This window comes from Salmo salar, chromosome 13 (genome assembly GCF_965601325.2).
Source record: "Salmo salar chromosome 13, fSalSal1, whole genome shotgun sequence".
Taxonomy (NCBI): Eukaryota; Metazoa; Chordata; class Actinopteri; order Salmoniformes; family Salmonidae; genus Salmo; species Salmo salar.
In genome coordinates this window covers 16,115,349-16,141,566 of record NC_138303.1, presented here as the reverse complement: position 1 = coordinate 16,141,566, position 26,218 = coordinate 16,115,349, and the positions used below count along the sequence as shown (strand labels likewise).

The 26,218-nt window shown below is 43.2% G+C and overlaps 1 protein-coding gene across 4 annotated transcripts in view; it reads left to right on the top strand.

Annotated features, from left to right (window-relative positions):
* LOC106566491 (GRIP1-associated protein 1) overlaps positions 1–26,218 on the top strand; it is an 85,740-nt gene that overhangs the window by 36,675 nt on the left and 22,847 nt on the right. For all 4 annotated transcript variants that reach the window (XM_014134569.3, XM_045692969.2, XM_045692968.2 and 1 more), the window contains 3 exons: positions 1,413–1,546; positions 2,509–2,625; positions 6,713–6,806. In XM_014134569.3, the coding sequence (XP_013990044.3) occupies positions 1,413–1,546; positions 2,509–2,625; positions 6,713–6,806 (345 nt within the window). The remainder of the gene's footprint in view (positions 1–1,412; positions 1,547–2,508; positions 2,626–6,712; positions 6,807–26,218) is intronic.

Below are 26,218 nucleotides of genomic sequence, written 5' to 3'. Positions count from 1 at the left end.
CTGCAGCAAAGCACCCCCACAACATGATGCTGCCACCCCCGTGCTTCATGGTTGGGATGGTGTTCTTCGGCTTGCAAGCATCCCCCTTTTTCCTCCAAACATAACGATGGTCATTATGGCCAAACAGTTCTATTTCTGTTTCATCAGACCAGAGGGCATTTCTCCAAAAAGTATGATCTTTGTCCCCATGTGCAGTTTCAATCCATAGTGTAGCTTTTTATGGCTGTTTTGGAGCAGTGGCTTCTTCCTTGCTGAGCGGCCTTTCAAGTTATGTCGATATAGGACTCGTTTTACTGTGGATATAGATACTTTTGTACCTGTTTCCTCCAGCATCTTCACAAGGTCCTTTGCTGTTGTTCTGGGATTGATTTGCACTTTTCGCACCAAAGTACGTTCATCTCTAGGAGACAGAACGCATCTCCTTCCTGAGCGGTATGACGGCTGCATGGTCCCATGGTGTTTATACTTGCGTACTATTGTTTGTACAGATGAACGTGGTACCTTCAGGTGTTTGGAAACTGCTCCCAAGGATGAACCAGACTTGTGGAGGTCTACCATTTTTTTCTGAGGTCTTGGCTGATTTCTTTTGATTTTCCCATGATGTCAAGCAAAGAGGCACAGAGTTTGAAGGTAGGCCTTGAAATACATCCACAGGTACACCTCCAATTGACTCAAATGATGTCAATTAGCCTATCAGAAGCTTCTAAAGCCATGACATCATTTTCTGGAATTTTCCAATCTGTTTAAAGGCACAGTCAACTTAGTGTATGTAAACTTCTGACCCACTGGAATTGTGATACGGTGAATTATAAGTGAAATAATCTGTCTGTAAATAATTGTTGGAAAAATGACTTGTGTCATGTACAAAGTAGATGTCCTAACTGACTTGCCAAAACTATAGTTTATTAACAAGAAATTTGTGGAGTTGTTGAAAAACACTTAGGCTGGAGTAATCAAAACTCTTATGTAAACTTCCGACTTCAACTGTATATACGCCTGCCAAGAAGTTCTTCCCACAGCAGCCATTAGTTTTCTATGGGAAATCCATAAGTACCCACGGACTGAGACTTCCCTCTATGCATAATGCACTGGGTCCTAACTTAATTACTGTGTTTGTTTCCTTATCCAAGCCACGTAATGGATGTTGGTGGTAGACTATGTTCTGTAGTTACAGTTGGGAGGACAGTAATGCAGCTTATGAAAACCAGCCATACGTAAGTGCGTTGAAATGGTCAGCAGTGTGCCCTTGCTTTGATATGTCCTGAAAGGGAATATTAACCACGTCAAAAAATGTCAAAAGGTGTTTGATGATTGAACACTAACTACTTTTTTCACCACTTAGAAATAATTACTTCAGCTGTAATTCCTCAGTAAGACTCCCACATTGAGAGAGTGTTTGTGTGTGTTTCCAGGCCTGGAGGAGCTGGTGTTGTCAGAGATCAGCTCTCCTAGTCCTAAGCAGCAGAGGGGAGATAGCAGCAGTGTCTCGTCCTTCAGCTACGGGGAGATCATGAAGGAGGGAGCCACATCACAGAGCATCAACAAGGTACTGTAGACTACACCAGTCAGCACAGAGCACCAACAAGGTACTGTAGACTACACCAGTCAGCACAGAACACCAACAAGGTACTGTAGACTACACCAGTCAGCACAGATCACCAACAAGGTACTGTAGACTACACCAGTCAGCACAGAGCACCAACAAGGTACTGTAGACTACACCAGTCAGCACAGAGCACCAACAAAGTACACTACACTAGTCAGCTAGAGACAGGAAACCAAGTCTGCACACGAGTCCACAGAACTGGCCAAGGCACATGCATTGTAGTTCGTGAAAGCAATGGTACGCAGAGTGTTGACGAGATTGATGTTTGACAGTAAAGAGTACAAATGAGGTGGAAAAGAGTTATGAAACTGCATAATCCACCCATAGAATTATGAGAAATGTTTTGATGTAAGGAACCACCAAGACAACCAATGATGATGTCTGCAGCAACACAGTACCTCTTATATTGCATTGGTAGCTGCACAGAGTACAAACAGTACATACTGAGGCAGAGATGAGAGGCTGAACTTTCAGCAACCACGGTCATGACAGGCAGCTCAACAGGGAGCTCACATGCATTTCATGTTTATGTGCTCCTCTGCTATTAATAGCTTTAAAAAAACAGTGGATACTATAATTAGAATCCTTTTGAATAAATACATGTCTTGTAATGTTTCTCTGCCAGGGATGTGGATTGTTAAGGAAAGGGAAAGACAGAGAAAAATAAATCTCTAAACCATACAATTCAGAATCCTCCAATTGTTTCCACTGAACAGATCAAATACGTATTCCAGTTCTGTGTGTATAATACAGAGATAAGCTTGTTCCACCCCTGGTAAGGGGTGTAGAGAGAGAAGTGTAGTAAACGGATTGCACAAAATAGCTTCTCGCTCTGTCTGACTCTGTCTCTAAGTTAATGTAGGGAAGGTGTAACAGTGCTCTCTGGTCCCGTGTGTCCCCAGTCCGCCAGCGGCAGCCCCCAGTCCCAGCGGCCTGCTGACCTGTCTGATGATGAGGTTGGGGAGCTGTTCCAGAGGCTGGCTGAGGTGCAGCAGGAGAAGTGGATGTTGGAGGAGAAGGTAGAATCTCTATGCTATTCATACTTAATTATAATATAATACTAGTGTATACATAAGCAGTAAGGCTCGAGAAGGTGTGGTATATGGCCAATATACCACGGCTAAGGGCTGTCCTTAGGCACGACGCCAAGCTGAGTTCCTGGATAACGCACTTAGCTGTGGTATATTGGCCATATATCACAAACCCCTGAAGTGCTTTATTGCTATTATAAACCGGTTACCAATGTAGTTGGAGCAGTAAAAATACTTTTAATGTTAGGTTTATTTGAACAGTGAGACAGAATAACAACAAAAAATCCTGAAAAACACATGTCAATAATGTTATAAATTGATTTGCATTTTAATGAGGGAAATAAGTATTTGAGCCCCTCTCAATCAGAACGATTTCTGGCTCCCATGTGTCTTTTATACAGGTAACGAGCTGAGATTAGGAGCACACTCTTAAAGGGAGTGCTCCTAATCTCAGCCTGTTACCTGTATAAAAGACACCTGTCCACAGAAGCAATCAATCAATCAGATTCCAAACTCTCCACCATGGCCAAGACCAAAGAGCTCTCCAAGGATGTCGGGGACAAGATTGTAGACCTACACAAGGCTGGAGAACAAAAGAACTGTCAATCTCTCTCGGCCTGGGGCTCCATGCAAGATCTCACCTCGTGGAGTTGCAATGATCATGAGAACGATGAGGAATCAGCCCAGAACTACACGGGAGGATCTTGTCAATGATCTCAAGGCAGCTGGGACCGTAGTCACCAAAAAAACTATTGGTAACACACTATGCAGTGAAGGACTGAAATCCTGCTGCGCCCGCAAGGTCCCCCTGCTCAAGAAAGCACATATACATGCCCGTCTGAAGTTTGCCAATGAACATCTGAATGATTCAGAGGACAACTGGGTGAAAGTGTTGTGGTCAGATGAGACCAAAATGGAGCTCTTTGGCATCAACTCAACTCGCCGTGTTTGGAGGAGGAGGAATGCTGCCTATGACCCCAAGAACACCATCCCCACCGTCAAACATGGAGGTGGAAACATTATGCTTTGGGGGTGTTTTTCTGCTAAGGGGACAGGACAACTTCACCGCATCAAAGAGACGATGGACGGGGCCATGTACCGTCAAATCTTGGGTGAGAACCTCCTTCCCTCAGCCAGGGCATTGAAAATGGGTCATGGATGGGTATTCCAGCATGACAATGACCCAAAACACACGGCCAAGGCAACAAAGGAGTGGCTCAAGAAGAAGCACATTAAGGTCCTGGAGTGGCCTAGTCAGTCTCCAGACCTTAATCCCACAGAAAATCTGTGGAGGGAGCTGAAGGTTCGAGTTGCCAAACGTCAACCTCGAAACCTTAATGACTTGGAGAGGATCTGCACAGAGGAGTGGGACAAAATCCCTTCTGATATATGTGCAAACCTGGTGGCCAACTACAAGAAATGTCTGACCTCTGTGATCGCCAACAAGGGTTTTGCAACCCAGTATTAAGTCATGTTTTGCAGAGGGGTCAAATAATTATTTCGCTCATTAAAATGCAAATCATTTTATAACATTTTTGACATGCGTTTTTCTGGATTTTTTTGTTGTTATTCTGTCTCTCACTGTTCAAATAAACCTACCATTAAAATTATAGACTGATACATTTTTTTGTCAGTGGGCAAACGTACAAAATCAGCAGGGGATCAAATACTTTTTTCCCTCACTGTACCTAGGTGTCTGGTTAGACTGTAAAATCTCCTTCCAGACTCACATTAAGCATCCAATCCAAAATGTAATCTAGAATCTGCTTCCTATATCGCAACAAAGCATCCTTCACTCATGCTGCCAAACATACCCTCGTAAAACTGACCATCCTACCAATCCTCGACTTTGGCGATGTCATCTATAAAATAGCCTCCAACACTCTACTCAACAAACTAGATGCAGTCTATCACAGTGCCATCCGTCAGTCACCAAAGCCCCATACACTACCCACCATTGCGACCTGTACGCTCTCGTTGGTTGGCCCTCGCTTCATACTCGTCGCCAAACCCACTGGCTACAGGTTATCTACAAGTCTCTGCTAGGTAAAGCCCTGCCTTATCTCAGCTCACTGGTCACCATAGCAGCACCCACTCGTAGCACGCGCTCCAGCAGGTATATCTCACTGGTCACCCCCAAAGCCAATTCCTCCTTTGGTCGCCTTTCCTTCCAGTTCTCTGCTGCCAATGACTGGAACGAAGTGCAAAAATCTCTGAAGCTGGAGACTCATATCTCCCTCACTAGCTTTAAGCACCAGCTGTCAGAGCAGCTCACAGATCACTGCACGTGTACATAGCCCATCTGTAAACAGTCCATCTATCTACCTCATTCCCATACGGTATTTATTTATTTATCTTGCTTCTTTGCACCCCAGTATCTATACTTGCACATTCATCTTCTGCACATCCACCATTCCAGTATTTAATTGCTATATTGTAATTACTTCGCCACCATGGCCTATTTATTACCTTAACTCCCTTATCTTACCTCATTTGCACTCACTGTATATAGTTTTTTTTCTTCTTTTTTTTCTACTGTATTATTGACTGTATGTTTTGTTTATTCCATGTGTAACTCTGTGTTGTTGTATGTGTCAAATTGCTATGCGTTATCTTGGCCAGGTCGCAGTTGCAAATGAGAACTTGTTCTCAACTAGCCTACCTGGTCAAATAAAGGTGAAATAAATAAAATAAAAAATTAAACATGGCCAATATGATGTGGACACCCCTTTAAGTTTGTGGTTTTGGCTAATTCAGCCACACGCGACGGGTATAAAATTGGGCACACAGCCATGCAATCTCCATAGACAAACATTGGCAGTAGAATGGCCTTACTGAAGAGCTCAGTGGACTTTCAATGTGGCACAGTCATAGGTATGCCATCTTTCCAACAAGTCAGTTCATCCTATTTCTGCCCTGCTAGAGCTGCCCCAGTCAACTGTAAGTGCTGTTATTGTGAAGTGGAAATGTCTAGGAGCAACAACGGCTCAGCCCGAAGTGGTAGGCCACACAAGCTCACAGAACGGGACCGCAGAGTGCTGAAACGCATTCTCTGGAGTGTTAAATCACACTCACCATCTGGCAGTCCGACGGACGAATTTAGGTTTGGCGGATGCCAGGAGAACGCTACCTTGCTGAATGCATAGTGCCAAATGTACAGTTTGTGGAGGAGGAATAATGATCTGGGGCTGTTTTTCATGGTTCAGGCTAGGCTCCTTAGTTCCAGTGAAGGGAAATCTTAATGCTATATCATACAATGACATTCTAGACGATTCTGTACTTCCAACTTTTTGGCAACAGTTTGGGGTAGGCTCTTTCCTGTTTCAGCTTAACAAAGCCCCGGTACACAAAGTGAGGTCCATACAGAAATGGTTTGTCGAGATTGGTGTGTAAGAATTTGACTGTCCTGCACTAAGCCCTGACATCAACCCCATCGAACATCTTTGGGATGAATTGGAATGCCGACTGCGAGCCAGGCCTAATTGCGCTACATCAGTGCCCGACCTCACTAACGCTCTTGCTTAAAGTCCCTGCAGCAATGTTCCAACATCTAGTGGAAAGCCTTCCCAGAAGAGTGGAGGCTGTTAAGGCAGCGAAGGGAGGACCAACTCCATATTAATGGCCATGATTTTGGAATGAGATGACATGAAAGAAAGTTGTGGAATAAGGTTAATGTTCCTCTCTGCAGTCTGCGGCAGTGATGAATCTTTATTTTTGGACCACTAGAATTGATTTATTCCCCAATGAAATTGTGATACCATCTTTTACTGATGATTTTAAATCACTTTGAAATGCTCCTGAATATGTCTGTAGCTGCACTGAACAGGAACCTATTGCTGTTGCTTGTTTTTGTGCTTTGCTGTTTTCGTGCCTTGGCCTGGCTGTTATGCTGCCTGGGATGTTTTTCCCGAGATCATATTATATACTTATACTGGCTGCCTGCCTGCCTGCTCTGTGTGAGAGATGATTGATGGACTTGGTACATGCTGTTAGCTGTGACGGGTGCTTTGTATACAGTATGTATCTATTCCTGTGTTTCTGGTGCATCTAATATGTCTATCTACTGTGTTTGCAGGTGAAACACCTAGAGGTCAGCTGCTCCTCCATGGCTGATGACATCTGTAAGAAGAGTGCTATCATCGAGACCTATGTCATGGACAGCAGGATAGGTAACGTTCTGAGCTTGGGCGATATACCGTATATACTGTATACCGGGGTATTTGGAAATAGCCACAGGATGGTTTTTTCAATACTGTTATTTTTCAAGAAATGTTACTATTTGTAGCTACTTTAAGTACAGTGCATTTGGAAAGTATTCAGACCCCTTGACTTTTTCCACATTTTATTAGTCATATTCTAAAATGGATTAAAAAATAATAATAATTCACTCATCAATCTATACACTACCCCATAATGACAAAGCAGAAACCGTTTTTTAGAAATGTTTGTACATTTATAAAAACGCCTTTGGCAGCGATTACAGCTTTCAGTCTTCTTGGGTATGACGCTACAAGCTTAGCTTGGCACACCTGTATTTGAGGAGTTTCTCCAATTCTTCTCTGCAGATCCTCTCCGGTTCTGTCAGGTTGGATGGGGAGCGTCGCTGCACAGCTATTTTCAGGTCTCTCCAGAGATGTTCGATTGGGTTCAAGTCCGGGCTCTGGCTGGGCCACTCAAGGACATTCAGAGACTTCTCCCAAAGCCACTCCTGCATTGTCTTGGCTGTGTGCTAAGGGTCATTGTCCTGTTGGAAGGTGAAACTTCACCCCAGTCTGAGGTCCTGAGCGCTTTGGAGCAGGTTTTCATCAATGACCTCTCTGTACTTCATCTTCATCATTCCCTTGATCCTGACTAGTCTCCCAGTCCCTGCCCCTAAAAAACATCCCCACAGCATGATGCTGCCACCACCATACTTCAGCATAGGGATGGTGCCAGGTTTCCTCCAGACGTGACGCTTGGTATTCAGGCTGAAGAGTTCAATCTTGGTTTCATCAGACCAGAGAATCTTGTTTCTCATGGTCAAAGAGTTCTACAAGCGGGTTGTCATGTGTCTTTTACTGAGGAGTGGCTTCTCTCTGGCCACTCTACCATAAAGGCCTGATTGGTGGAATGCTACACCGATGGTTGTCCTTCTGGAAGGTTCTCTCATCTCCACAGAGGAACTCTGGAGCTCTGTCAGAATGACCATCGGGTTCTTGGTCACCTCCCTGACCAAGGCCCTTCTCCCCCGATTACTCAGTTTGCCCGGGCGGCCAGCTCTAGGAAGAGTCTTTGTGGTTCCAAACTTCTTCCATTTAATAAGGATGGAGGCCACTGTGTTCTTGGGGACCTTCAATGCTGCAGACATTTTTTTTAGTTCCCTTCCCCAGATCTGTGCCTCGACACATTCCTGTCTTGGCGCTATACAAACTATTCCTTCGACCTCATGACTTAGTTCTTGCTCTGACATGCGCTGTCAACTGTGGGACCTTTATATAGACAGGTGTGTGCCTTTCCAAATCATGTCTATTCGATGGAGTTGACCACAGGTGGACTACAGTCAAGTTGTAGAAACATCTCAAGGATGAGCAATGGAAACAGGATGCACGTGAGCTCAATTTCGAGTCTCATAGCAAATGGACTGAATACTGACATAAGGTATTTCTGTTTTAATATTTAATACATTTGCAAAAATATCTAAACCTGTTTTCGCTTTGTCATTATGGGGTATTGTGTGTTGGTTGATTTTTCTATTTATTTAATCTATTTTAAAATACGACTGTAACATAAGAAAATGTGGAAAAACTCAAGGGGTCTTAATACTTTCCGAATGAACTGTATGCCTACATATTTTGCTTAGTATTTTGTCTGTCGAATGGCAATGTACGTTTTAAAGCCAGTTAAGATTTGCTTTCATTTTGTCTGCTGAAATGTAGCCCAACTAGGAAGTTCAGAGTTTTCGCTGTTCGTGCAGTTTATTTTTTGAATCGTGAGTTTATGGTTATTACTGTTGAACCAAAAAACAGAGGGTGCTTAAAGATGAGAGTTGACTGTTGATTATTCCAGTACATCTTGCTTCATGTCTTGAGGGCAAAAGTAGAAATTGTTTCACCTAAAATAACCTATTCTCTAACTACTTGCATAAATAGACACTATCCTGCTCCTTCACAGTGGGGGATTTATTCAATTATATTATTACATTTGAACCTGATTCACTGTCTTGCTTTTATAATCCACTCTTAAATGTTTTTCCGTTCCTATTTATAATACCGTAAAACTTAAATTAATATCACGGAAGTTTATATGCTTAAATCACTGAACACAACAGGTGCTTTTTAGAGACAGGGTTCTATTTACGCCAGGCTTCTATTTCCTTAATACACACAGCTTTTTCTCATTTGCATAGTTAATTGTTTAATTCCAACATTCCCTTCCAACAATTTCTTCATTTCCTGCACTTATGTGTTATCATTTACACACTGTCACGTTTACTTTGTCTTAGTATATATATATATTTTTAAGTAGAGTCAATGTCCTTGACAGAATAATTATTTTCCTTGACTGTGCTTTTTCGGCAGTTCTTAGAGGGCGATTGGTCAATTTCTAGGGGTCTGTACTCCCGAAGTTGATTGTTGTTATGATTGCCAGTTAGCTAGCAGTTCTCAGCTGTTAGCGGTTCTCAGCTGTTAGCGGTTCTCAGCTGTTAGCGGTTCTCAGCTGTTAGCGGTTCTCAGCTGTTAGCGGTTCTCAGCTGTTAGCGGTTCTCAGCTGTTAGCGGTTCTCAGCTGTTAGCGGTTCTCAGCTGTTAGCGGTTCTCAGCTGTTAGCGGTTCTCAGCTGTTAGCGGTTCTCAGCTGTTAGCGGTTCTCAGCTGTTAGCGGTTCTCAGCTGTTAGCAGTTTCTTACTGGTGATTTAAAATGGCATAATTCTTTTGTCATTACTGAATTATTTAATGTAACAAACAATTCATGGTAACTCATGTTAACTTCGTAAATAATTAATTTAGACGGGTCATTTATTTGGTGAAATGTTTGCCATTGCTTGGCTATTAAAAGGGACAGGCAGCTATTTGAGATTTGGCATTGAACATTTTACGGTAATTCGATTTTAAATTTGCCACTATTGGAGTGCTCAGATACACTTGAAACGGCTCTTTGTTCAAACTAATAAGCTGTGGGCTCTGCATAACATTTTTGTTGTTTTCTTTTAATAAGGTCAGGGTGGTTCGGCTGGCTGTGTTTTTGAGATTCCTCTGCACCCTGTTCTGCTGTTGTCCTCGACCAGATTAGCACAAGTTCCGTTCTAAGTATTATCCGTGCTAATTTAAAGTCCATGAGGCATTATGTAGAGTGGAGTGGTAAATGGAACACCATTACCATATAAAACTAGCGGAGTTTACAAGAAAAGCTATTCAGAATGAAATTAAAGCACTTTTTAGAATGATTAGCACAGTGAAACATAATAAAGTTATGCTAAGTATGCTAGCTGTGGTGTTGTTACTGGCTAGGTATTAAAGACTGTTTCAGAAATTCAAATCGAAATGGCATTCGCAGATCCAAAATGTCAACCATAGTAACATTTCACGTTAAACTGATGTAGATAAGCTTTAAAACGTACCATAAGCTCAATAGAGACTGACCCAGTTTCACTACCTGGACTTGTCATCAGTGCTCAGACTTGGGTCTCTGTCTGAATGCCGTCCTTATTGTGAGCGTGCAGGCACTCAAGCTCAATGATATCATCAGGCTTTAGTTTCATGAAGGTCTGTAACATCGTGATAGGGCTGTGCTGCACTGCACTCAGAGGGCACACTCCAGGGCATGCGTTTAGGAAAGCACTAGCAAATAAACATTTGAAGTAGTTCACTCTCAAATAAAACTCTCGTTTCACCCTTGATGTTTTTTCTTGATCTTCATAATGGTCCTCCTGTTGGCGATGTTAAAGAGGATATTTTCATCATTACTGTTTTCTTTGTAGATGCTGTGCTGTAACTACTGCAATGATTGATTGAATTATTAAGACTTTTATATAGGCCAAGTCTTAGTTACATGATACTGAAAAGAGAGCTTGTTTGTTGAAATGTGTCTTAAGTTAATCATGGCGTAGAGAGTACAGATATGAGGTGAAAGATGCAAGGACAATGGCAAGATTTCTGAACCTAGCAATATGTTTACACTACACCATGTTCTAAAATGCTACAGTGTTTAAAGCTCATTTCACATTGACATTTATGCTTATAACTTTTGAATATTTAGCTCAAATCTTGGAAGTATTCAAATTCACTTGCATCCTTTCTGTGCTCTTCTTCTATAACCCAGTTAAATGAATCTCAGAGAGAGGGAGAGAGAAAAGGAGATTGTACTGCTAGCAACGCGCATGACCCACCCACCTGAAGATCTGTCGATTTCCTTTGATGGAGGGGTGCAGAATCCTCTTGTCATTTAAATCTCGCTGGGTTGATTGCTTTCATTTTACTCCTGCGACTCTTTCATACTCTTCTTGCTCGTGCCTGCTGTTTTTCCCCGTTAAATCTACGACCGTGGAAATGATTGTAATGACCTGGCAAACGCACCCCGGTAATGGCTGAGATGGGCTCAATGGAATACATCGTCTTTCCGTTGCGTCTCTTTGTATTTATTATGGATCCCCATTAGTTCCTGCCAAGGCAGCAGCTTCCTGGAGTCCAGCAAAATTAAGGCAGTTATACAATTTTAAAAACATTACAATACAATTACAACAGATATCACAACACATTGTGTACCCTCAGGCCACTGCTCTACTACCACATATCTACAACACAAAATCCATGTCTACATGTGTACGCCTGTGTTTGTGTCTATGCCTGTGTTTGTGTCTCTTCACAGTCACTGCTGTTTCATAAGGTGTATTTTTATCTGGTTTTTGACTGCTTGCATGAGTTACTTAATGTGGAATAGAGTTCCATATAGTCATGGCTCTATGTAGTACTGTGTGCCTCCCGTAGTATGTTCTGGACTTGGGGACTGTGAAGAGTCCTCTGGTTGCATGGGTGTCCAAGCTGTCCGCCAGTAGTTCAAACAGACAGCTTGGTGCATTCAACATGTCAATACCTCTCATAAATATAAGTAGTGATGAAGTCAATCTCTCCTCCACTTTGAGCTAGGAGAGATTGACATGTATATTATTAATGTTAGCTCTCTGTGTACATTAACAGGCCAGCTGTGCTGCCCTGTTATGAGCCAATTGCAATTTTCCTAAGTCCCTTTTTGTGGCACTTAACCACACGACTGAACAGCAGTCCAGGTGGGACAGAACCAGGGCCTGCAGAACCTGCCTTGTTGTGACCTGCTTTGTTGATAGTGCTCTTAAGGCAGAGCAGCACTTTCTTAGCTACTGTTGTATCAATATGTTTTGACCATGACAGTTTACAATCCAGGGTTACTCCAAGCAGTTTAGTCACCTCAACTTGCTAAATTTCCAAATTTTTCATTACAAGATTTGGTTGAGGTTTAGTGAATAATTTGTCCCAAAAACAATGCTTTTTGTTTTTGAAACATTTAGGACTAACTTATTCCTTGCCACCCATTCTGAAACTAACTGTAGCTCTTTAAGTGTTGCAGTCATTTCAGTCGCTGTAGTAGCTAAAGCTTTGTCTGGGATTTAATGCATTGTCTCGAGACTCACATCACAAGAAAGAGAAGAAAATACTTTATTTTGATGGTTGTTAATTTGATGTGGAACTGAAAAAAGTTACAATTTAATTCTAGGCATGCACGATATATCGGTGAACATATCGGAATCGGCCGATATTAGCTTAAAATATCGGTATCGTCCTAAAAATGTCATATCGGTGCATCACTATTTAATACAGTTGTTTACAAATGAGATGCGCTGAAATGAAAGCAACTTCCCAAAAATTAACCCTTGGATTTTAGTGACATTTATGTCTGATCTCGCAAACAATGTAAAGTATGTATAGATTGGTGTAATCTAGAGCCAAGCCTGTTGATTTTTAATCCGAGGGTATCCTGTTATTGACACACTTGTTAAATTATGCAACAGAACGTGACAACCATAATTAGTGAGGCAGTCTATACAGTGCAGGTAGGGCTAGAAAGAACAAGTTTCTGGTGGTTGATGCCATATTCAACCCCGTTATGTTAATTTATTCATATTTGCAAATACCCCGAGTATTTATGCAGATAATTTTCTTTATATTAACACAAAATATAAAAGAATGAGATTTGACAATAAATGTAGTACCGGAATTGCATTCATTCATTATTGGTCCATGCCAGTAAAATATGTTGTGCTATAATTCAGTTAATATCTGATGGATGTAAAAAAAATCTTAGTGTGTAGTATCTTTGTCCATTGTCCAACTGTTGCATTTATTAGAATTGTTTTTTAAAACTTTTAATAATTTTGATGACTGTTGCTAATTCTACAGTCTAGTGCTAGATGTAAAACTCAAAACAAAAACGCAATCACAGCAGATAAAAGTTGGTCTCAAAGCAACTTGTCTTTCAATAGTGGTAGTGCTTTTTAGTTTGCCAAGGGAAGGAAACTGCCAATACAGTGGCTTGAAAAAGTGTTACCAAAGTTGGATCCAAATGGATTTGTCATTTTTTGTCAACAATCTACAGAAAATACTCTTGTCAAAGTGGAAGAAAAATGTAATACATATTTTAACATTCTTACCTAAAATATAGTCGTTGCACAAGTATTCAGGCCCTTTGCTTAGGCAAGCCTAAATTAGTTCAGGAGTAAAATGTTGCTTAACAAATCACAAAAGTTACATGGAATCACTCTGTGATAGGGGTTGGCAAGCTTACAAAATTGTACATTCAATTTGCAGTAAATGCTTTAGGTAGCTAGCTAGATGTAAATAATCTATCCATCCACTGGATTTCACAAGAGGACAGCCTGGTTTGCTTAGGAGTCCCTAAAACATTAAACGACACATTCATACAAATGTGAAACGTCTATATAGCAAGCTAAATGTATAGCTAGTTGGCTAATGTTAGCTAGACAGCTAGCTTATTAAAAAGCAATTTCCGTAAATATGGATAAGGGTTTTTCTCAACATTAACTAATGCATTCCTCTTAACTGTACATTTTTTTTGCATGATTCGAGTTTCTAGTTTTAATGTCACATGCACAAGTACAGTCAAATGTGTTTCTTGTAAGCTCTAACCCCAACAATACAGTAATGAATAATCATGTAATACTAAGAATAACAAGGTAGAACAAAAACACAAGATAGAAATACGAAGAACACGATAAAGTAAGCAAACTATATATAGGGTCAGTACCATATTTACAATGTGCGGGGATACTGGATCGATAGAGGTAGATATGTATAGGGGTGAGGTGACTAGGCATCAGGATATATGATAAACAGAGTAGCAGCAGCGTATATGATGATTGTATGCAAGTGGGTGTGTAGAGTCAGTGTAAATGTGTGTGTATGTTGTGTGTGAGAGCAAATGATGGAGTGTTTGTATGTGTGCGTAGTATGTATGGCCCTGTGTGCAGTCCAAAAATAAAATGCAAAGGTCAACTCAGATAGTCCATGTAGCCATTTAGTTAGCTATTTAGCAGTCTTATGGCTTGGGGATATAAGCTGTTCAGGAGCTTGTTGGTGTCAGATTTGATGACCAGGAGCTCGGCCCCAGTGATGGTACTTAGTTGTCCGCGCCACTCTCTGCAGCGCCATGCAATCGACGGCAGTGCTCTTGCCATACCAAGCAGTGACGCAGCCAGTCAAGATGCTCTCAATGGTACAGCTGTAGAACCTTTTGAGGATTTGAGGGCCTGTCATGCCAAATAATGCCCCCCTCTACGTCACAATGGGATTGGATAAACAATTAGCATCCGTTGCTATATCAGCGGTGGGATGACCTAATGATTCACATTTTGGAGATCATTACAGCCTAAATGACGTTCTTTTCATCATTGCTATGCAAACAAGGCTGATTTCCGCGTCAATTTCACTGTTTAAACAGGTTTTGTTTAGCTAATGAAATGAAAACATTACTTCAAACTACTTTTGGGTACCTTGTTAACATTACAACATGAAATCCATGTCTTAAATACTGCAATGTTTTGGAAATGGCAGAGAAAACATGCAATCTGCTTGACACATTAAAGTTACTTACCTTACAGATCACGAAGTCCGCTACTTTCCACTCCATTCATTTGCAAATCCGTTTGATTCATACACTGGCTTGTCTGGCTATGTTTTTATTTTAACTTGCCCTTCCCTTATCTACACTGAAATAGTATAATCTTAGTAGTCCTCTATTATGATTTACTTTAAATCTCATAGCTCATTAGTACACCGTTGTAGTTGAATATATATGTATCTATTGTAGGTCCTAGGATACAACAATGAATAATGTGAAACAAATAAATACCACCAAAGGATACCTTACAGCTTACAATAATGAACACCTTGTGAAACAGCTGTGAAAACCAACCTGCCAATATTTAAGATTTTAATACATAAACTTCAATAGTTTTTGGTACAGTTGTGTCATTATTTTTTTTTTTTATGCACTCAGATGGCAATCATAGAATAAAATACTGAATTCTGGTGTGTGGAATATATAGAGGTGGTGGTTGCTGTGTGGGTGGGAGGTTCTGCCTGTCACTTGTTCTCAACAGGCAGCCAGTCTCAGAAGGGGGACGAAGAGGGAAAATGAGTGTTTGCAGTGCTAGTGTTTTTAGTTAATCTGTGTATTTTACATATGTGCCCAGTATGATAGAGCAAGAACACTTTCTTAGTGTAACGGTTTAGCTTCCGCCCCTCTCCTTGCCCCAACTTGGGCTTGAACCAGGGACCCTCTGCACACAACAACTGACACCCATGAAGCATCATTACCCATCGTGCCACAAAAGCCGCAGCCCTTGCAGAGCAAGGGGAACAACTACTTCAGGTCTCAGAGCGAGTGACGTCACCCGATTTGAAACGCTATTAGCGCGCACCACCGCTAAATAACTAGCCATTTCACATCGGTTACATTAGCAGATAATGACAATAACAGTAGTTGTAAATGATGTATAGAAAAGTTGGAGGGTGGTTGGTAATGGAGGACCTCAGGTGGATCCACATCTGAGTGTTGGACAGAACCCAAAGGGAACAGGGTAGCAGACAGAGACGTAAACAAGCAAACACACAGGTTACACTTTGCTGGGAGAAAATTTGATGGATTAGTGCAGTGTTATAAATGGGAGATATGTACTTTTCAACACTTTTGGAAGCTATAGTCTTTCTCAAGCTGGTCCCCCTCCGACTCAGAGCACAGAGAATCAGACTGATCCGAACTCACTGGTTCTGGTGGACGGTATACCTCCAGGGGAGCTCGGACATTCGATGGTCCTAAAGTCATTTGGAGAGAGAACATTTTTATAAGCTTAACATAACTACCATTTTTCTTGCTTTCTCAAATGTCAACCAAAGCTTTACATACTTTGTATATTGGGCTTCACTGAAGTGTAGGGCGCCAGTGCTTCCAGTGGTCGACCGTCCAGCTGCTTCCACAGAGGTAACCCTAAGTAGACAGAGAAAAATGTCAGTGTTAGGGGAAACTAAAACTAGCATCAGGTTTTGTGTGCAAATGCAAATAGTTATTATCTGAGATTTTTTTATATTCACTTTAACAGATGGTGACCCCAGCTAGGAGCGAAAGAGCAGTGAGGTTTCCCAGGTCTCGCCTTCCTTTCGTCCTTCTTCCAAACCAAGTAATTTGCCCCGGTGTCGTAGCACTTCGTCCCCTTCTTGATTCTGCTCCGGTAGCTCTCCTTCTGTTTCTTCTGCACCTTGTCCATGTTCAGTCTCACCTTGATTGATGACAGGAATACATGCAATTATGGTTCATATTACAAATACATTTCTTACATATTTCTTAGAGGGACAGAAAATAAATGATCAGCGGATAATAATTTTTACCTGGTCAAAAGCCTTCACATCCTCCTCAGTCTGCCTGAAGGTAGTACTCGAAGGCATTCTGATCTGGTTCCACAACTTCCACCACATCAGGTGGGGTTTCAGTGATCTGTAAGTATGTTATACCTTGTTCCAGCGTTCATGACCTCGGTCACTCAAGATGACCTTGGTAAAAACCACCCTCCTGTGTGGCTGGCCATCCTTTCCGCGTATGTAAATATGATTGCCTAACAAGTTGAAGAGAAGAGTAGTTGTCCACGTCACATAGTTTAGGGCATTTGGAATTACCATAATTGTTTACGCCTGTCCATTTTATTTTTTATTTTACTAGGCAAGTCAGTTAAGAACAAATTCTTATTTTCAATGACGGCCTAGGAACAGTGGGTTAACTGCCTTGTTCAGGGGCAGAACAACATTTTTACCTTGTCAGCTCGGGGATTCGATCTTGCAACCTTTCGGTTATTAGTCCAACGCTCTAACCACTAGGTTACCTGCCGCCCTGATCAGGTTTAACTTCTAGCTAGACACCTCAATATGACAGACAGATAACTATATCGTTGGAGGCTGATGATGGGAGGACAGCTTATAATGATGGCTGGAATGGAGTCAATTGAATGGTATCAACCACATGGAAACCACGTGTTTGATACCATTCCATTTACTCCATTCCAGACATTATCAGCAGCCTCCACTGAACTATATGTATAGCTAGCAACTAGTTAACGTTAGACGAAAAATGGTTGTACATAGCTAAATCCGTCCAGTTATCTAATTGCGTAACGTTACCCTGAATTGTGAATTTCTCTGAATGTTGCTCCTCTTGTCGAGATCAATGGTGTCTTCATAGTACTCCCAAGTGACACAGTGGTCTAAGGCACTGTATTGCAGTGCTAGCTGTGCCACTAGAGATCCTGGTTGGAGTCCAGGCTCTGTCTATGTAAGTACAGTAGCTAGCAACGTCAATCTAAAAACAGCTTAAATTATTTATTCCTATTTAACAATGTGTACCTTCAAAAACACCGCCCTTGGAGAGAAATTCAGAGGTAATTTATTTGCGCGGACTGAGCGAGCGTTAATGCGGTGAAATAGAACTGCCCGCATCCTTCCTTCGCGACTGCTACGAGGTAAAATAGAGCCAAGCAACCAGCATAGCAACTGACGCTTTAGTTCATTACGTAATCCAGTCAGAATGTTGCAAGTTCTAGCAACAGCCCTAGCAACAGAAGCTAGAACTCATCGAATCCCATTGTGACGTAGAGGGGACACTATTTGGCATGATGGGCCCATGCCAAACGTTCTCAAACTCCTGAGTGGGAAGAGTTGCTGTCGCGCCTTCTTCTTGACTGTGCATGTGGACCATTTTAAGTTCTTAGTGATTTGGACACCGAGGAACTTGAAGCTCTCGATCCAATACACTGTTACTCTGTCAATGTGGATAGGGGCGTGCTCGCCCCTCAGTTTCCTGTAGTTCACGATCCTCGGTCTTACTAACGTTGAGGGAGAGGTTGTTCCAGCCCCACGCTGCCAGGTCTCTGACCTCCTCCCTGTATGCTGTGTCATTGTTGCTGGTGATCAGACTGTCTTATCGTCAGCAAATTTGATGATGGTGTTGGAGTCGTGCGTTGCCACGCAGTCATGGGTGAACCGGGAGTACAAGAGGCGACTAAGCACATACCCCTGTGGGGCCCCCATGTTGAGGGTCTGCGTGGCGGAGGTGATGTTGCCTACCCTTACCACCTGGGGTTGGTCCGTCAGGAAGTGAGGATCCAGTTGCAGAGGGAGGTGTTCAGTCCCAGCGTCTGAATCTTGTTGACGAGCTTGGAGGGGGACCATGGTGTTGAACGCTGAGCTGTGGTCAATGAACAGCATTCTCACATAGATATTCCTCTTATCTAGGTGGGTGAGGGCAGTGTGGAGTGCAATTGAGATTGTGTCGTCTATGGTTCTGTTGGTATGCAAATTGGAGTGGGTCTGGATGATGGAGTTGGGTGCCATAACCAATGGGTGATCTCGCTCGGACCCAAATCTTCTAGGTTGGTGGCAGCCCTCACACCTGGCACTATGTTATTGTCAAAGCGTTGATAAATTGCATTGAGTTTGTCTAGTAGACGCATCGTTGGGAAGATCATGGCTGGCTCATCCTTTCTAATTCATAATGGGCTGTAGCCACTGCTACATGCGGTGGGCGTCGGAGCCTGTGTAATAGGATTCCACCTTACTTCTATATTGTCCTTTTGTCGTTTGATGACTCTGTGCAGGTCGTAGCGGGACTTCTTGTACTTGTTCCTGTCCTCTGCTGTAGCCTCAGGGTTGTCTGCAGTAGCCCTATCCTTTAGTTTAGCGAACCTTAACTGTGGGGACAACAACACCGATGCATTTCCTAATGAAGCCGGTGACGGAGGTGGTTAGCTCGTCGATGTTATTGGTGGAGTCCCGAAACATTCCACTTACCGCTAGAAAAGCAGCTCTGTAGCATAATCTCTGATTCTGGAGACCATTTCTCAACGAAGCGAGTTAGGGGTAATTCCTGTTTGAGCGTGTGCTTGTAAACAGGAAGCAGGAGTACCTGATCTGATTTGCCGAATGTAGGACCAAGGAGAGCCTTGTATGCTTGCTTGAGGGTAGATTAACGGTGGTCTAGGAAGTTGGACATCACGCGTTTCAATGAAGCAGAATTAAATCGCCGGCAACCAGAAAAGCAGCCACTGGATGTACGTTTTTCTGCTTGGTTATAGCCTTGTACATTTTGTTTAATGCCAGCTTGTTATGTTTCTTGTCCTGAGGTGGAATGTATACAACAGTCACAATAACAGCTGAAACAGTCACAATAACAGCTTGGCATTTGACCATAAGGTATTCCAAGACGGGTGAACAGTTAGTCAACACTTCAACCTCGCTCGAGTCAGCACACCAGTTGTTGATGAAGAGGCATACCCCTCCCCCCTCGATTTCCCCAACTCCACTGTCCTGTCGGTACGGTGAATGACGAATCCGTAGAGTTGGATAGCTAAAGAATAGGGGTACCGCAGACAACCCTGAGGCTACGGCAGAGGACAGGAAGAAGTGAAATAAGTCCCATATATTGTCTGAGCCATGTTTCAGAAAAGCTGAGAATATTGCGGTTTCGAGAGTCATGTTGGTAGCAAATCCACGATTTGAGGTCATCCATCTTATTATCAACTGACTGCACTTTGGCCAATAGAATGGAGGGAAGAGGTTGCCGGTTCTTCCTTCGCCTTAATCTCTCCAGGATCCCCCCTCTTGCCACTGTAACGTCGGTGTTTCCTCTTGGGTATCCCGAAGATGTAGTTGGAATTACAGACAGAGCCCAGGACAGATGAGTTGAAGTTAAAACTGGAATTGAGGTAACTGCCAATCTGATGTTCAAAGTTGTTGTCGGTTGTAAGAAATGATAGCAGATACATTTATAAATAAACAACAAAATCAAAGTTAGGTCGGAGCTAGCAAATGGCGGCCATCTACTACAGTGCCATCTTCACTTTGTTATTAAGTTATAATTACTTACATTTGCTTCCACTAAAGTATTTTTGTCAGCCATCTTCCTGAAGCAACATTAGAGCCTTGGGTCACAGAGCTTTATGGGAGTTTTGATGAACCACTTGATAGGAAGTCTATGTCGATTCGCATCGTTTGGAGGGTCATCTAGAGGCCTAAAAAGGCACTACCTCTCGTTCAAAGTTGAATTTTCAACACCACTCCAACTTGATGCTGGATCACTCAAAGTGGAGGGGAAGGGCTAAAAGAGGTTATCGGGATTGAGTTTAGAAGTCCAATGGTCAGTAGTGCTGTTATTCTAGCTCAGAGATGAGTGGAGGTTGATATGACCTAATAAAGAAGTCTGTGCTCATCTCTCAAGGGACTTAATATCTTTCAATAGTGCTTGGCATGCGCGAGCGAGCGAGCGAGCACACACTGATTCCAGTTTGCAGAGTGGAGGTAGGATCCTTAGTACCGCTTGTGCCCTGTAACAACCTTGGTTTTAACAATAAGAGGTCATTATTTCACATAGTCATCCTCATTTAGAGGAAGTGGGTTGGACTTTCCATCCCCCGCATGCAAGAGATGATGTGGCTTCCTCCTGTCCTCCATGTGTGCTCTCCTCCTGTTTTTCATTTCATGACTGACTGATTTAACATTGTAATGCCAGGCTAGATTCTGTTAAGGCTGTCGTCTTCCAATTGTAAATATTGTGGTGCTATGAAAGTTGAAGGTCTCCTGTTCGCTGGACTTGTCAGACTGCGTAAACAACGGGGTGAAGTGGGGGAGAAAAAAAAAGAATCTTAGCCGACGTCTTTGGAGAGAGAATTTTTGTTTTCACTTGCGATATGGCTTATTTGCATGTTGTTGAAGGTAGCTAGAGCAGTGACACTACAGAGTATTCAAAAGATGCATTGTGTAAATATTTTAAAACACATTGTATCATTGGTAGATATGAACATGTACACATCTGGCAAAGGAGAGCCCATAAAAGCTGACACTCAAAACCGGATATTAATTGGATCCTATAATGATCTACCGTATCTTACAGTGGTCATATTTACAGCCAGCTGTGCTGTAATGTTAGTGCAGATGTTTTTTTGGTACAACAACAGGCGTGAGGGTGGGGCATAGCGTTTTGTATTCAGGACAAAAATATATTTTGTAAAAAACCCTGCCCTCCCATAACATCAGCCAGATCCACAGAGCAGAGAAGGTTGTAGAGGCCATGGAAAAGGAATGGGGGCCCGACCTGTAGAAGGCAGTAAGGCGTTGGTCGTAGATGAGAGCTGACATTAGCAGGATGTAAATGATTCAGGATGCAGACATGCCTCAATGAACCCAACACTCATCTTCAATAATGCAGCAGCAGGCTCAGCCCTCTGCTCAGCTCTCTGGTCAGCCCTGCTGGTGAGACGCAGGCAGCAATGGGATGGGACGGGAGTAGCACCCAGTAATGTTAGTGCCTGCCAGGCAGCAACGGGATGGGACGGGAGTAGCACCCAGTAATGTTAGTGCCTGCCAGGCGGCAACGGGACGAGACTGGAGTAGCACCCAGTAATGTTAGTGCCTGCCAGGCAGCAACGGGACAGGAGTAGCACCCAGTAATGTTAGTGCCTGCCAGGCAGAAACGGGACAGGAGTAGCACCCAGTAATGTTAGTTCCTGCCAGGCAGCAACGGGATGGGACGGGAGTCGGACCCAGTAATATTAGTGCCTCCCAGGCAGCAACGGGATAGGACGGGAATAGCACCCAGTAATGTTAGTGCCTCCCAGGCAGCAACGGGATGGGACCGGAGTAGCACCCAGTAATGTTAGTGCCTGCCAGGCAGCAACGGGACAGGACTAGCACCCAGTAATGTTAGTGCCTCCCAGGCAGCAATGGGATGGGACGGGAGTAGCACCCAGTAATGTTAGTGCCTGCCAGGCAGCAACGGGATGGTACGGGAGTAGCACCCAGTAATGTTAGTGCCTGCCAGGTAGCAACGGGATGGGACGGGAGTAGCACCCAGTAATGTTAGTGCCTGGCTGCCTACTTGGTCAACATACACACTGCCAACTGCCTGTCTGTCTGCTCTTCTGCACCATGCATCGTAACATAGGCCTTTCAGTAAGTAAGTGGCACCACGTCATGTTCTTGTAGCTAATGGTAATGTACATGTTGACAGTTATTTAATTAATCAATTTGAAATCGTTCCAACCTGCTTTCCTTAGTGATTTTATTCACTTGTCCGAGGAATCTTACACAGCTTGTGGAAGTGGTTGCTGGGTAATGAGCCCCAAACTCTCCACACATTACCAGTATGTGGATGATTCTACAGTAAAGTATTCACTCCCACCCTCTTAATCCGGAAGCCAGCTGCACCAATGTGTCGGAGGAAACACTGTTCAACTGCCAACCGAGGTCAGCCTGCAGGCGCCCGACCCGTCACAAGGAGTCACAGTCTAATGGCTTGGGGGTAGAAGCTGTTCAGGAGCCTTTTGGTCCCAGACACCGCTTGCTGTGCGGTACTACAGAGAACAGTCTATGACTTGGGTGGCTGGAGTCTTTGACAATTTTAGAGCCTTCCTCTGACACCTCCTGGATGGCAGGAAGCTCGGACCCAGTGATGTACTGATGTAGTTCTCACTACCCTCTGTAGCACATTGTGGACGGATGCCAAGCAGTTGCCATATCAACCGGTGATAAAGCAAGTCAAGATGCTCTCAATGGTGAAGCTGTAGAACTTCTTGAGGATCTGAGGGCCCATGCCAAATCTTTTCAGCTTCCTGATGGGGAAAAGTAATTGTTGAGCCTCTGTTGGTGTGCTTGGACCATGATATTTCCTCAGTGATGTGGACACTGAGGAACTTGTAGCTCTTGACTAGTGGTTTAACGGACCGTAGTTGATCCGTGATCCGTACGGATCACCCCCCACGGTTCGGCCCACATGTGAACCGCGGATCAATTGCAAAGTTTAACCATCATAGTGTGAAATACAGTTTTACTGCCGCTGTTACTTTTTAAAGTAATAATTCCCTAAATCTCGATGCAGAGTTGCAGTGAAAAGATAAAGACAAGGCAGATGCGTGTTGTGTTTTACTCTGAAGCCTGAAGGTTGATTTTAATATATATTTTTTAAAGCAGTTGTGTGTATTGTTCACGTGAACGGGGCCTGTTGAAACCCAACGAATCAATCCTGGATGCTCGCGTTGCAAAGAAGAAAAAAGAGCAGTGACAGCCATGGCTAGTGGAGGAGCTGAAGAACTGGAAAAGCCTCCCGCTTCATTTAAGTCTCATGTATGGGAGCATTTTGGCTTCCTTGTCAAATATGATGACGGAAGAAGGGTGGTGGACAACACCATTACGGTGTGTAGGCATTGTGCCACAAGAAAGCCATATGATCATGGAAATACATGGAGCATGACCAGACATTTAAAGGGTCATCACCCTGGTGTGTCAGTGACGGGAGCCAACTCTCAGTGAACCAGATGGACGGCCTCCTTGGGAGGATCAGGGAGGTGGTTTCCTTTGTCCACCAAAGCACAACAGCTGCTCATGTGCTTAAGACCAAGCAAGAAATGCTACAGCTACCAACCCCACAAGCTCATACACCATGTCACAACAAGATGGAACTCCACTTATGACATGTTGGAGAGCTATCTTGAGCAGCAGGCAGCTGTATACTCTGCACTGACAGACAAGACCCTGGGGGAAAAAAACATAAAGACATCGTCACCTTGTCTGATGATGACGTGAAAGTGGCAGAGGAGGTCCTCCAGGTGCTCAAACCCCTCAAAACAGAGTCAGCCTGTGTTGGTGCCTACCCTCACTACCTGGGGGTGGCCCGTCAGGAAGTCCAGGATCCAGTTGCAGAAGGTGGTGTTTAATCCCAGGGTCCTTAGCTAAGTGATGAGCTTGGAGGGCACTATGGTGTTGAACTCTGTGCTGTAGTCAATGAACAGCATTCTCACGTTGGAAATCCTTTTGTCCAAGGGGGAAAGGTCTGTGTGGAGTGCAATAGATAATGCCTCATCTGTAGATCTGTTGTGGCAGTGTGCGAATTGGAATGGGTCTGGGATGAGGGTGTTGATTTGAGCCATGACCAGCCTTTCAAAGCACTTCATGGCTACAGATGTGAGTGCTACAGGGTAATAGTCATTTAACTTGGCGTTCTTGACCCCAGGGACTATGGTGGTCTGCTTGAAACATAGGTATTACAGACTATATCAGGGAGAGTTTGAAAATGTCAGTGAAGACACTTCACTAGCCAGCTGGTCAGCGCATGCTCGGAGTACAAGTCCTGGTAATCTGTCTGGCAACGCAGCCTTTTGAATGTTGACCTGTTTAAAGGTTTTACATCGTCTATGAAGTGTGATCAGTCATCCGGAACAGCTGGTGCTCTCATGCAAGGTTTAGTGTTGCTTGTCTCACCGCAAGCGTAGAAGGCATTTAGCTTGTCTGGTAGGTTCTTGTCACTGGGCAGGTCGCGGCTGAGTTTCCCTTTTTTTATCCGTGATAGTTTGCAAGCCCTGCCACAGCCGACGATCATCAGAGCCGGAAGAGTATGATTCAATCTTGGTCCTGTAATGACGCTGAAGTGTCATTACGCTGAAGTGTCACCTGTAGTGTCTTGATTAGTGTCCCGCTCCTTGAAAGCGGTAGCTCTAGCCTTTAATCCATGGCTTCTGGTTGGGATATGTACGAACGGTCACTGTGGGGATCACATCGTCGATGCACTTATTAATGAAGCCAGTGACTGATGTGGTAAAATCCTCAATGCCATCAGATGAATATTTGCTTGTAAGCTGGAATCAGGAGGATAGAGCTAAGGTCCGATTTGTGTGAGGGAGAGCTTTGTATGCGTCTCTGTGTGTGGCGTAAAGGTGATCTAGAGGTTTTTTTTCACCTCTATTTGCACAGGTGACATGCTGGTAGAAATTAGGTAAGACTGATTTCAGATTTCCAGCATTAAAATCACCGGCCACTAGGAGCGCTGCTTCTTGCTAAGCATTTTCTTGTTTGCTTATGGCCCTATACAGCTAATCAGAGATGCGGACTTGAGTCACATGACTCAAGATTTGTTTGTCATCTTGCACACTATGAAAGCCTATCTGTCCTTTATATTGGAGTGCTTCAGGTTCTGTGCATTCTGTTCTGTGTCTTGACCAATCAGATTCACGGTAATCGCAGGTTGCGCAGGGCGGGCACAAAGCGCATCATCTAGCAAAGTGTGCCCCGCTCCACTCTCCTCCGGTATTTATTTAGAAAACGTGATAACGCATCACTCCCGACTTACACAAGCAAGTACTCTTCACAGAAATGATGCAGCAGCCTACAGCTAAACTGTTTGGGAAGAAAACGAGACAATTTCTTAGTCTGATCAACTAGGCTACTGATAACAACCGTAAAGACCCTGCGGCAGAATGAATCAGTTAGACGGGCCTTTGATTTTCATAGGGTGGCACGTTTTTTCACGGACCTCCTATGTGTGCACGTGCTTGCGCCTTCACAATAGTTTTAATGGTTTTATTAGTAAAGACCATAGGCAGCTCGTGAGTTACAAGTTTGTGCAAGCTTACAATTTATCATAATATTTCTACCAATCTGTGTGCCAGTTATGATTATTTTTCTTGGAACAGTTTAATTTCAATAATATAGTTTTTGTTTCTCAGAGTCATTGTCACATGGTTCATCAAAAAAATCCAAAGTAATATGATAAAAATCTAAAAGTTTAAATTCAACTATGCCGAGAGCACTAGCCTCTGCCACAGCATAGAGATGCAGCAGTAGGCCTAGAAGTTCCATCGTCAACTAAGTAAAATACATAGAGATGCAGCAGTAGGCCTAGAAGTTCCATCGTCAACTTAGTAAAATACATAGAGATGCAGTAGTAGGCCTAGAACTTCCATCATCAACTTAGTAAAATACATAGAGATGCAGTAGTAGGCCTAGAACTTCCATCATCAACTTAGTAAAATACATAGAGATGCAGTAGTAGGCCTAGAACATCTATCATCAACTTAGTAAAATACATAGAGATGCAGCAGTAGGCCTAGAACATCCATCATCAACTTAGTAAAATACATAGATGCAGCAGTAGGCCTAGAACTTCCATCATCAACTTAGTAAAATACATAGGCCTTAAGCCAACAAATAAAAACAGTAGAAAATATCCTGATGAAAATGTCGGGT